The sequence below is a fragment of the Tursiops truncatus genome, chromosome 3 (assembly GCF_011762595.2).
Source record: "Tursiops truncatus isolate mTurTru1 chromosome 3, mTurTru1.mat.Y, whole genome shotgun sequence".
Taxonomy (NCBI): domain Eukaryota; kingdom Metazoa; phylum Chordata; class Mammalia; order Artiodactyla; family Delphinidae; genus Tursiops; species Tursiops truncatus.
In genome coordinates, this window is record NC_047036.1 from 31528844 (window position 1) to 31543051 (window position 14208).

Here is a 14208-nt window from a genome sequence, read left to right on the forward strand (position 1 = left end):
TGAGACCCTTGGACCACTAGAAACTTTAAGTTCCGAATGTGAGCAGGAAGGGAAGCACTGCTGGAGGCAAAGCCATCAGTGCATTATAACATTACAGTTACCACAGGGGAGGGGACAGAAAAACTCTAAATACAAAAGTATCTGTGGGGCTTCCCTGGTGGTGCAGTGGTTGAGAGTCCGCCTGCCAATGCAGGGGACATGGGTTCGTGCCCTGGTCCGGGAAGGTCCCACATGCCGCAGAGCGGCTGGGCCCGTGAGCCACGGCCGCTCACAACGGTGAGAGGCCCGCGTACCGCAAAAAAAAAAAAAAAAAAAAAAGTATCTGTGGATGCACAACACAAGCCATATAGGTAGGGCAGTCCACCCACAACAACTTTTGGAAACGTCATGGAATGTAGAAGTGACCATGTTAAAAGATGCCCCTGCATTACGGAGAGTACATCAGACACAGAACACAGGGAGAGGGGGACTCTTCCTCCCCCCATGTCCTGCAGCCACCCTCCTCTCATCAGAGAAGTGTAGGTTATGCTTTTGAAAGATTTTGTGTAAAATCATTACAATTTCTTTAATTCAGGTACTTTAAAAAAAGGTATGCTTTAATTAGGTGGGAAATTAATTTATATGAAAAAATTCCTAAATGATGTAGGAGTAAGAAATATTATATACTACCTGCCCTTGACTCAACAAAGCTGTTAACTAAGAATTTAAACTAAAAATTAGTAGATGAATGTTTCAAATCTTTATTACAAAAGCTACAAATTATATAGATACAGGTATGTAGAAAACAAGCTTAGAACTCACCTTAAAACAAGCAAAAATGCTGGTACCCTCATATGTCATTTGCATCAAAGAATAAAAAAATAAGAAAGAAATAAAATCATCCCCCCGAAAAAGCATTAAGGCTTTCAAAGAGGACCAAAACAGATTAATAGGAACTCTTTTCTTAAAAAAAAAATTATATACTTACATCCTGCAAAAATAACTGTTCCAAACATGTTATCTTCTACGGAGAAAACCACATTTGTTCCACTACTTTCGGAAGCAGAAATATTACGGATCTTGATTGCAACATTTTCCCCATCGAGATGGATAAGGGGACAATATGTGCTGCCAATCTGTGCTGATAACACTTTTTCTTGAGTCACACAACATACTGTTATATCTGAGCCTACAAGTAGCACTCTGTCTTGAGGAAAAACCTTAGTCTGAGAATCAGGAGACCCTAGAAAGAGCAAAAGGAATTATAAATACTTTAGAAGTCTTTTACATAATTAGCCCAGTGTACATAAAACACAGTTAGGTACTTTGTAATTATGGTGGCCCAAAGATAAGGTACGCCCCCCCCCGCCCCCCAGGTTTCAAAGGAGCAAGACATACACAAGAAATAAAAATGTGTGTGGTTTTATTTACTTATGACGGGGTGATGGCGGGGGGAGTAGAGGGGACTGCAGGTTGCCGTGTAAGGTCACAGGTTAATATCTAAGAAGTCTAAATGTTCAAATTAAGTGGGTTTATCCACATGTGAAAAATCCACACCAAGAAAAAGGTACACATTAAATAATTCCATTCCTTTGAAATTATTCTATGTATTTAGATCAGATGTCCTAATTTCCATCAGCTTACATGCATGGTTAAATACTCCACATCCTAAAAAGCACTTTCTAAAAAAAATCCCAACTCTGTAGGTTAAAGCCACCCTTTTGTTTTTATTTTCCTAAATAGCCAATTTAAAAATATTATCTTTAGTCTCCTTTCTACCTACTCACTCTTTAATCTACTGCAATCTGGCTTCTACTCTGGCCACTTTACTAAATGGCTCCACGGCCTAACTGCTCAATCCAGTGGCCACGTCTTAGTAATCTTTCCTTCAACTTCCACAGCATCTGGTATGTTGCCTAAAGTCTTCCTTCTCAAAACTCCCTTCTCTCTTGGGGTGTAGACTACTTACTTTTGCTACTCTTAACCCTCTGGCTGCTGTTTGTTTTGCTGGCCTCATTTTCTTCCATCCTCCCCTCCTCATACAAGCTTCTAAGAGATGCGTCCTTGGTCTTCATGCCCCTTTCCTTGAGTTATGTTAACCTCCAAGATTTAAAAATTTTCACATCACGTATGTTAACGATTCTCAAGTACACAGTTGACCCTTGAACAACACGGGTTTGAACTGCATGGGTTCACTTACGTGTGGATTTTTTTCAATAGTAAATACTACAGTACTACAGGATTTGCGGTTGGTTGAATCCTCTGATATGGAACCATACATACGGAGGTTCCACGGGTATGGAGGGCTAACTATAAATTATGTGTGGATTTTCCACTACAGGGAGGGTCGGAGCCCCTGAGGGTTACCCAGTTGTTCAAGGGTCAACTGTATATCTCCAATTCGAACTAATCACCTGGATGCCGAATTTGTATTCCCAACTGACAATGAGAAATTGCTCCCAGGCACCTCACAGCAACCTCAAGCTCAACACATTAAAATTGAAATTTATCTTTCCCACCTAGTTTGTTCATATAGTTTCTGTCTCATTGGACAGCATCACCAGCTACCCAGCTGCCCAAACTAATAGTCATCTTCGGCTCTATTTCTCCCCTACCAAAAGCATGGTCGCTAATTCTAATTCGGTCTCTTCAGTGTTTTCATACTTCTTCCCTCTTTTCATTTCTAAACCCAGGTGTCCTATTTTATACCTTCACTGTCTTTTGCTGAACTACAAGATTCTCCTTATTAATCTGCCTGCTTCCAGTCCTTCCTCCCTCTGATCCATTTCTCCATATTGTCACTAGAGTAAATAATCTACAATGATTACCAGCCTTTTAAAGCACCTTATTTTATTGTCAACAATTTTCTAGGCCCTCTCTCACACTGCCAACATTATACCTGCCTGAGTTTTATTCAATGTACAGATGATTTTTGATATACCTGCAGATTCACACTGTTAATTTTATTTTATTTTTTTGGCATGCGGGATCTTAGCTCCCCGACCAGGGGTCAAACTTGCGCCCCCTTCATTGCAAGCTCGGAGTCTTAACCACTGGACTGCCAGGCAAGTCCTATACTTGCGGATTCCCATGTTCTCTGCAGTAACTGCAGCTCACAGCAGTCTGCTCTATGGGCAAGAAATTGGGAGCTCTATTTTAAAAATATGGACTTGATCTCATTACCGCCTACATAAAATTTTTAAATGTTCTCCCAATGTCTATTCGAAGTGATTTTTAAACCTGGATGTTTATCTAATCACTCAGTATGTTCTTTAAAAATACAGATTTCTAAAGCCTATCTCAGAGTTTTTGAATCAAAATGTTCTGGGTCAGAAGACTTCGAAGATCCCCCGGTGACCCTCATGCATCCAAATGGGGTTCAGAGAACTAAAACCGTGAGCTAAACCCTACCCTTAAGCAAGACTAATCTAATTCATCTGAAATGAAAATCCTTTAAATATGCACTTACAAGAGATGTTCTTCAGTGGGCTCCAGTCGCTCCACTCTTTGCGACCAGAGAACTGAGGATCATCAATGTAGCATCTAATTCCCACATAGTGAGTGGCGCACTCCAAGGGCATGTCTGAGGTCCAGCTCCAGTGATGAATTGTATCTCTGCCATTCAGGGTTGTATTGTGGGTCACCTACAAAATGAACACAAACACAAAATTCTATTTCCAAGTACTATGTCCTGCTCTCTCTTAGGGTTAAAAAAAACACAACAGACTGTATACAATTACCAGCTAAGTAAATCAAAGCTTTGCTCTTTTGTAAAACTATCTGTTTTCTATAAGGCATAAAAGGAGAGTTGTAGTAATAATAATTATGATTCATTTATGTTTACTTCTTCAACTTTAGGGCCTACTTCATTATTACACAAGATGTTAATAGTCCAAAACGTTCAATACAGTTCATGAGAAAATACACCATTGCCTAAAATGGTCCCATTTTCCATGGACAAAAAACAGTTAATGCTTTTTTTATCTCCAAGGGCTAAAGTCAAAGAGAGGAGAGCATTTTAACAAAATAAACTATTATTTTAGACTGGATTATTTTTTTATATAAATGTCATATATTTCAAATTTTATTTTTAAATATGCAACTTATAATAATATAGAAAGCTTAATTTCAATTGTGGAAAATGGGCAAGATTTCAACCAAATATATGAGGATATACTAAAAGAGACCTTGGGACTTCTGGTTAAAGACAACAGATTAAATAAATAAATGTACTTCCTTCTCTTTACTTCATGAAATTCCTCTAGAACAAAAGTACAAGATTTTTTTTTTTTTTTAAGGCACAGATGCACAAGGGCAAAAAATTGAAGAAACAATACTGGTAAGATTCTGGACACTGGAAAGCAGATGGGCAATGGTAACTAACTACGCATTCTAAAGGCTGGGGCACTCCTGCCTTCTTCCCTACTCAGCCCCCAGGATACTGATGGCCAGGTACATACTCACCAGGTAAGAGTCTAAGCAAACTTTTCTAAGGAGCATATGAACAGGTCAAGATAAAAACCTAAAATAATATTAAGATTTTTCCAGCTTGACAGCCCATCCTAATCACATACAGTGGTGCCCTAGCCAACAAGTCCCACCCAGGCAAACAAAAGTTCCAATTAGACTTGTTTTATTTTTCAAGAACCACTCACTTAAATATGAGCAGCAACCAGATGACCACAAAGGGGAGAAAAAGTTCTAATGTGAAAGTCAAAGATCAAAACAAAAAAAACGAAAAAGCAATGTGAAAAAACAGAATGCACAGAAAGAAAAAAAATTTTAAATCACTGATAACCTCAAAGATAAGAAGAGATATTGCATCCATGAAACAAGAACATGATAAATTTTTTTAAAAAAAGGACTAAGAAAAGGGATCTCTTGTATATTAAAAAGTATATTAATAGAAATTCAAAAGTGCAAGATAAACTTTAGGAAAAATTGCTCAGAAAATAGAGCAAAATACTGATGGAATGTAAGAATGATAAGATAATTAGAGGAAAGGTCAGAAAGGTACAATTTCTAAAGAACAGAAGTTCTAAGAAAAAAAGGAGAAAAAAGAGATGAGGAATTCAAAGACATAAAATAAGAATTTCCCAAGCTGACAGGCATGTGTTTTCAGACTGAAAGGGGCCTAATGAGTGTACAGCACAACAGATGAAGATAGATCTACAATGAGAAGCAAATGGAACAATGCCTTCAAAATCTTGAGAAAATTTTCCAACCTAGGATCTTTTTACCCAGCTAAACTAGCAATCATGAGTGAATGCAGAATAGACATCTTCAGAAATGTAGTATCTCAATGTATTCATCAAGTAGCATTTTACATTCCCACCAGAAGGGTATGAAAGTTTCAATCCTTCTGCATCTTATCAATATTTGGAATTGACAGTCTTTTAAATTTTCCTGGCAACTAATTTAATTTTTTTTAAATAAAATATATCTGTAAGCTACCACTGCAGTTAGCAGAGAGTATCTACAAAAAATAGCAAATAACTACTAGAATTTATGCTTCCACCAAAATGAGGAAACAAGGAATTCAGGAAAAAGAGGATCCATCATAAGACAACTATAAAAGGAATCCTCTGAATGAGGATGAACCATAGCTTCCTAACAAATGTGTTGAAGAACATAGAGGTTTGTCTTGAATGGGTTATAGGTATACCCAGGTATTAATCTCTTCAAACCAAGGGTTGGCTACTGGGAGTGGAGGCTGCTGGAGCTCCTGAGAAACCTCAGAATACTCAGCTATTTGCCACACTTTGTGCTATACAAATATTTGGCAGCATCCACATGAGCTCTTACATGAAAAGGGTCAGGAAGTAAGTCAGAAGGCCCTCAGAGAGATGTATTCAGAAAGACAAAACTGATGTTTGTTTGAACATTTCGACAGATTTACACAACCTGGAAAGAATTTAGGATTGAATTAATGAAGCAGACAAATAAAAACTGTAAGTACAAGACAATATGAGAAGATGTATAAGAAAAAGGAAAAGAATAGTAAACACTATTTGGTTCAGTTATAAATAGTGTTTACATTACTGTAATCCAAATAATGAATACTGGTCTACCAAAAATTATAACATAATGATATTGGAAAAAATAAGAAGTGGAGAGAGAGAGAGAGAGAGAGAGAGAGAGAGAGTGCGTGTGCGTGCACACGCATGTGAGTGCACATACATGCGAGTGCGTGTCCCTGGGCTGGGAAGTGAGACAGGACTAAATTCTCATTTTCCATTGTGGGAAATTAATAAAACATTGCTCAAAAAACTAAACAAATAATAACAGCAACATAAGCAGGCTATCTGGAAAAATGGAGACAAATAATAAAAGAATCAGCTAAAAGAATTCCTTGTTTACAAGAGAGAAAAATGAGAGGAGGAGAGAGGGCTGCATAACTCCCAGGCATCATTCACATCCTGGCTTGCGCAGTGCAAAGCTTCCACAGCTGTTTGTGAGGCTGCGGGCAGAAAATGTCAAGTTATAAATGAAACACTATAAATTAAACTTATAAATGAAACTCACATTTATAGTGTTTCATGATCTTTAAGCTATTACAAAATAATAGCATTATAACCTGTCATAAAATGACTGATTATAAGCAATTCTACCTTAAATACTAATACTAATAATATAATTATAAATAAAAATGTCATATTTTACTATGGACAGGAGTAACTTTTTAAAATTAATTTGTTCTAGCTCTATTTTTCTTGCCTCTTGCTATTTTTCCCCATAGAAACATTTTTCTCCAAAGATCATATTCCAAAAAGTAGGGAATTACTATCTTGCCATTGCTGTCTTGTTACACATCTCGTGGCAATGAGTTACATGATCTTAGAAGAATATTTCTATTCATTTATGTTTGATTTCACTTACATGTCAAAGAGTATCCCTCTTACTCCAGCATCCCTAAGTCAGTTAAAAAAACAAACAAACCATCTAGCTCCCAAAGGAAGTAATAACAACTAATAGCTGTTTAGTAGCTTTATAAATATCATATCATTTACTACAGCAAATATTAGCACCATTTTACAAATAAGAAAAAGGAGGTTTTGAGAAGTCATCCTAAGCCAGTAAGTAGTAACGCAGAATATAAAATGTTAGGCCATAAAAAATGCTACACAATACAATTTTAAATAAGTAATAGTTTTAAGACAATAATGGTAGAGCTATATCAAAGTTAGCTGCAAATCAGACTGACACACAAGAATTGCCATTAAAACTCAAGAAAAGAGAGAGCATTTTTACACTGAGGTAATTAGAATGGGCTTTAAAATAAGGGATAGGATTTGACCTGGGTCTTGAAATGTGTATTCAATTTGTATAGGTGAAAAGGAAAGGGAGGGCATCTTAGATGAAAATAAGTATACTGATTATGTAATACAATACAGATGGTACTGGTTAAGGAAGAGCACAGACTCTGGAATCAACTGTCTGGGTTTGATTCCTGGCTCCTCCACTTAATGTATTCCTGTGACTCTGTATCTTCATCTGTAAAATGGGGGTGATGCTAACAGAGCCTCCCCCAGGGGCCTATTGTGAAGATGCAAACTATTAACATATAGAGAGCTTTCACAATAGTGCCGGAAAGGGGAATGCCAGAAGCATTGGAAACAAGGTAACTACAATTATGGCTGCTACTCTTTCAGGATGTAATACACAGGTTGTCAAAAAGGAAAAATAATACAGTGACTATGAAATACAGAATAATACTATTTATTATCTTTACTATTTTATCTATGTACTTAGGCAAATAAACTGTAAAATCATGGTCTTCTAATTCTTAAGTCTATAACTAGGCATATTTCAAGTGCATTAAAGAGGAAAAGAGTAAAAGGATGAAAGAGGGAATTCCCATGTACTAGCTGTCAATACTTTTCACTGCTATATCTCACTATTCCTTAGATTAATAATAAACTAAAGATGGATCATTAGGAAACTATTCATAAACAAGATTTTAAAATTAGAGGAAAAAAAACCATGTACTATTAAATATAAGAATGTTATTTTGGATTCAGATAAATTCAAACTTATAGATTTATTCAAACTTACAGATTTATACAAACTTATAGATTTATACTTATAGATTTCTCAACAATTACTATGGCTAAATATGTTGCAAAACATTTATTTTTATGTCTGTGGTGTTAGATAATTTATAGTAATACGTAAATTAAATTATATGTATATTTTTAATTTCATTTATGTAAAAACATGCATATAAAAAAGGTTTGACAGGAATACACAAAGATATTGTTTACTATGTTCAAGTGGCAGAATCATGGATTAATTCTCCCTTAATTTCCTAAACTTCCTATAATGGTTACACATTATTTCATTAATTTAGTGAGTTTTTCAGGCATAGCATACAGTTTTTACTGAACCCCCAAAGGATATCTGATTTACTTCTTTAATAATCTAAAGGTTCACTGTTGCCACTTTAAAATTATAAAAAAGTATTCAGTTCTTTAATGTCACAGGAGAAAAGCTATTTTTGTTCAAACTTACTGATTTTACCATTTCCATATTCTTTTTACGTAGAACTTTGATTTCCCAGATGACATTTGAGTGATGTGGAAAAACAGAACCCTTGTCATTCCACTTTAGGTGTAATGTAGAAGTTGAGAAATCAGCAGACAAATCCACGATCTCTGGAACATCTGGAATGAAGGCTTAAAAAAAGGAAACAAAAGATAAAACTTAGTCAAATAAGTAACTATTTTTCATATTATAATCCCATTAATCAACTAATGTTAAACTCTACTTCTTGATCAAAAAACAATTAAGGATTAAATTCTTGCACCTCCTACTGAAAAAAGAGAATAAATATATGTATTTATTTGTATAAGCAGCTCCTAGCTGTTCATCAGCCAAATCTGAGAAAATTATTTACCAGCCCGCTGTTTCAAATCCATAATACATCTTCTAATACAAACAGCAACTGAGTTCCCACAACACTCCAGTGTCACTGGGTCTGAAATCTCCAAGCAGACAACATTGGAGAGAAGTGAAAAAGCTCCCTTTGTATAGATTATGGAGAGCTGGCCTTGGTAAACCTTTCCATCTGTTTTCTCTGCACCCTTCCCCACTCATCTCCAGTCACAGCCTGCATGCTAGGGAAAGTTACCCACTTGAGGATGCAATGAGCTACTACTGGCATAGGCAGCAGTAAACAGCAGCAAGACCGTGGTAGGGACCAAAGCATTGAGTTGAGGAAGCCAACAAGGTTCTAAGAAGTACTTGGCAGGATCTGGGAAGTCCTTCAGAAAGGCTAGTTTGCAGTGGTGTGCAACAGGTCTGCAGGTGATTGAGAAAGAGATAAGGTGATAAAGCAGAAGACAGCTGGAGAAAGCCTGGCTATAGTAATAAGGATGTGGCTCAGGATGCCATATATGGAAAAGAAAGGACAAAATCTAATGGGCATTTCAAAGAAATGACTGGGTCAAAGAAATGAAGGATTAGTAATAACCAAGACATGAAAACATCTAAGATTTCTTCAAGTCACTAGCCCAGAAAGCAGGAAGAAAGGCAAAAGGAACCAGGGACAATTGTGAAGAGATGTGGGAGTCTGGCCATGGATGACTAAGTGTTGGGGAAAAAAAGACCATCAATGGAGGGGGGACGTGCAGACAGTAAGTGAGAATGGGGACCAATCAGAGAGTGCACACAGACTCAAGAGGAACTCGCTGAGTGCAGCTCAGAAATGAACATAACACACCGACACAAAACAGCCAAAGCTTGTTTGAGAGCTAGTGACAGTCACACCTTCAAGGAGCCAGAGACCCCAGCAAGAATCCCGAGAGGGAATGACATAGAAGCAGAAGGAAACCAGAGAAAATCTGGCATCACTGAAATCAAAAGAAATGGGTTGTCGTCCAGGCCCAGGAAAACAGAGTTCAGAGAGGAAGGCTGAGAAAAGACCACTGGTGGTCTTTTGATGCTGGTGAGGGTACCGTCAATTCCTGAGAAAGAAGGCTGGCAGGGCAGTAGGCTCTGAAGCTGTAGTACAAAAGGTAAAGAGAAAAACCATGCTCAAGGATAGAGCCTCTCACAGGGAGAAACTGGTAAACTTAAAAAAAACAAAACAAAAAGGTAGCCGAAAGAGTAAGGTAGTCTTCAAAATCTTCAAGTCTTCCTACCTGTAGGGAATGAGTATATTAATGAAAAATGTGGGGATCAGTGGAAAACACACAAGGTATGAGCCTGTTCTGTTCTATGAAATTCAGGCTTTCTGGTATGAAGGGCTCTTTCTTGCCTGTGCTCTCCTCAAATGACAGTAAGGTGAAGGTAAGTTGAAAGAAATCCAGAGTCACAGGCTCTCAGGGCCCATATCTATCCTAGTGCTGCCCCACGAAGTTCAAGGACCATTAAGTAAAGTCACTTCCAGCACAGCTGCGGGAGCTGACAGAGAGAGGGTGGCTGAATGTTCTGAAGAACAAAAATGGCAAAGCAGACCAATATAATATAAATTATGTGTACTATAACTTAGTCTTGGAACTTAAAAATAAGTTTTTACTAAACTTACTTAAAATGTACTGATCACAGTGCTCTACACTGGATTTACGTAAAATGTTTAGGGTCACACAGGAAACAGAACATGTGGATTAAAGCCTAAAATATGCAGCAGTCAACAGTTACTCAGCTACATAAGGACAGTGGAGGATGCTTTACACGAGAAGTTTAAGTGGGAAACTGCTTTTAAAAAAGAAGGAGCAAATGAGGAGTAACAAGCTGATTCAGTGCCAGGAGGGACAAGTTCAAGGTGGCAGGGCAACCACACAGAGCAGAGGCTGCCAAGAACACGGATCCTTCAAATGTTCCAAGATGTCACAACGTAGTAACTTAAAATTATTAAACATGAGAGTACTTTATTAAGGCAACACTCATCTATTAAAATGCTTCCCTCCCTGAAAAGTACACATAATTAACATTTTATCTAAATAGCAGTGGGCTATTCTTCAAAACCCAAGTCATACCTGATATTTCCAGCTAAAGACAGTAACAGCCATAATTACAAATGAAAAGATTAAACACAGTTTTTTCACGACTTCATAGTATACTTCTTCACTGTATGCCAGGGAAGTTCCCCTAAGCTCCCACAAACTGTCATCTGCATTTTTCTCCAGCTAAAATACACTTGAGGACAATGTTAGCTTGCTTTCTAGAAACTACAAACTTTGCAGCTAGAAAAAATTTCATCAGTCTTGTTTATTTTTTAAATAAAGCTGGTTTATCTTTACCCATAACCTCCATGCCCCTTCTGCCTTAGAACATCAGAAGATGGGAGCTTTCCCAGCTCTTTTATAGGATCCACGTTATTTATTCTGCCTCATACAGATGCAAATTTTTAGGTTATTTTAAGAAACTTAGAGATTAAAAATCTTACAAAGACTTATTTTTGTGCTTTCCCTTGTCAATTAGAAGCTTATTAGAGGGGACTTTCCCAGTGGCACGGTGGTTAAGAATCCGCCTGCCAATGCAGGGGACATAGGTTCAATCCCTGGTCCGGGAAGATCCCACATGCTGCGGAGCAACTAAGCCCATGCACCACAACTACTGAGCCTGCACTCTAGAGCCCGTGAGCCACAACTACTGAGACCGTGTGTCACAACTACTGAAGTCTGCGTGCTCTAGAAGCCTGCATGCCACAACTACTGAGCCCGCATGCTGCAACTACTGAAGCCTGCGCACCTAGAGCCCGTGCTCCACAACAAGAGAAGCCTGTGCACCGCAACAAAGAGTAGCCCCCGCTTGCCACAACTAGAGAAAGCCCACGTGCAGCAACAAAGACCCAACACAGCCAAAAATAAATAAAATTAAAAAAAAGAAGCTTATTAGATATATGTATATGTGTTAAACATCTTCTTTGCTTTATACGTATACTTTTGAAAGCATCTTAAGATTTGAAGAAAACTTACTTTCTCATACTTTTATTTAGTAGCAAACTGCCAAAGAACCCAAATCTTCTAATGCACAGCTCCACTATCATTTCACAGCATCTCTTGCATATGACAGGTGTTCAAAGGTTTGCTGATGGACCCACCTCCCTCTCTTATATTCATCTAATTTGCTTTTCATTTTCTTATCAGTATTTTTCTTATTTGAGTAGCAGTAGTAATATCTTAGTGTTGGGATACTGTTAATCTAATATTCAAATCACAATGAGGCCCATTATTATTAAAAATGCTGTCAACAAATTACATGCTATGCAAAAACAGTGAACTATTAATCCAGTAAGTCACCTAGAGTCTGTCCTGATTTGCCTTTCGAATTCTGACACTTATCTTCAAGTAGCTTCCCAGACAGAACCTTCGCAATCCCTACTGAAAAAGCAGACAGCACAAACTGGCTCTCTGACAGAGTCCTGGGGAAATTTTTGAAAATCTGGAATAAAATTAAGTTAGATTCCCTCATACCTTAGTACAAAATAATTCCAGATGGATGAAAGATTTAAGCATGATAACAAAACCAAAAACTCATGAAGAAAAATATCAAGAGATTCTATTATATAAAAATGAAAATCGGTGGTATGAAAAAAACACCACAAAGTTTAAATTTTAAACTTGCAAAAGTATTTGTAGCAAATAGGACAGAAGTAATAACCATACTATACAGAAAGCTCTTGTGAACTAACGAGGAAAAAGATGAATTTCAACATGAGAGAAAATTTATAAAGGATATAAATAGTTCAGAAAAGAATAAAAATGATAATTTTAAAAAGTAATCACAGAAATATAAAAACAACAGCGCTATAATTTGGGGGCCATCGGATTGAAATCGCAAATCTAAGACAGACAGACAATACCCAGTCCTGGCAAGGATGCAGACAAGCAGGCATGCTCTAATATGATGTCTGTGGGAATGCAAAAAGATTCAAAATGTGGGGGGAGCAACTGGTAGCGGACATCAAGAGTCATAAAAAGCGGATGTCTTTAATGTAGCATTCCCAATTCTAGGAAATTTAGCCTAAGAAAATCATCACACAAATTCAGCAACATATATGTGCAAAAAATGTTCATTAAAGCATTGGTAATAATGCTGAAAGACTAGAAATAAAAATCTCAATGTTAATAATCAATGACAATCCCAAACTCCCTAGCTATCCCTCCCCCCACACTTCCCGCCCCCCGCCCCGCCCCGGTTTGAAATTGACAGGTACACACTGCTGTATTTTAAATGGATAACCAACAGTAGGATGACCTACTGTATAGCACAGGGAACTCTGCTCAATATTATGCGACAACCTAAATGGGAAAAGAATTTTTAAAAGAATAGATACATGTATATGTATAACTGAAAAAAAAAAGACATCAATCTAGTTCAATTTTAACAAGGCTTCTATTTAAAATGATGTGGTAATTGATTATAATAAAATAGTATAAGTAAAAAAAATTTTAATAAAATATATAATTTGCTAAAAATAAAATAAAATACAATTTGCTAAAAAAAATCAATGACAAAGTAATTATGGTACCTCCATTCAATGGGATACTAGGCAGCTATAATGTAGATTTATTTACATAATAACTTGAAAATCTATATCTTCTGATAAGCCTATAATAAAGTAATATAAACTTTACTGTTTATACACACACACACACACACACACACACACACACACACACACACACACATAGAGAACACATGTAAGTATTAACAATATTTCTTCCCGGGTATTGGGATCATGGCTGATCTGCACAAAACCATCTCACATGTATCTCACATACAACTACAGAAAGAAAATAACAAACATGGCTCTTCTCTATCTTGAAAACAGCCCTATGTAGCACTTTACCCAGACAATACTTCAGCCAGAAAATGAGACCGGTTCTAAGTTCCTGGACAGCATGCTTTGCTATTATCCTTTCAAAATCTGTGCTATGTCAGACACAGACCACTCCAAACATGCACCTTGCCTGTAAAATTGGAGAGATCACCAAGTTGCTTACATTTTCTTTCCCTTGCTTCAAAATAAGTCATCCTTATAAGACTCACTGTAATATCATTATGATGCCATCCCATAATAGTTGTCAGAAGGCAACAAACCTGCCTACCCCACCATTAAGAGAGTCAAGACCACTGGAGTTTTTAAGGTCTCATTGCATGGCAAAATTTCCATCTCCAAGAGCCTGGATTTATTTCATGCTTCCACCCAGCTTGTAGCATATGTCCTAGGCATTCGGTCAACACATCTATAAAAAATGCCTGCTATGTGCAAGGCACTGG

At 37.2% G+C, this 14208-nt stretch overlaps 1 protein-coding gene across 6 annotated transcripts in view; it reads right to left on the reverse strand.

The window, feature by feature from the left end:
• Positions 1 to 14208, reverse strand: part of LIFR (LIF receptor subunit alpha) — an 84728-nt gene that overhangs the window by 39033 nt on the left and 31487 nt on the right. For 5 of the 6 annotated variants that reach the window (XM_019930124.3, XM_073802072.1, XM_073802073.1 and 2 more), the window contains 3 exons: positions 8491 to 8654; positions 3449 to 3623; positions 968 to 1222 (listed from right to left, as the gene is read on the reverse strand). In XM_019930124.3, the coding sequence (XP_019785683.2) occupies positions 968 to 1222; positions 3449 to 3623; positions 8491 to 8654 (594 nt within the window). The remainder of the gene's footprint in view (positions 1 to 967; positions 1223 to 3448; positions 3624 to 8490; positions 8655 to 14208) is intronic. The other variant, XM_073802070.1, reaches the window with a different exon arrangement.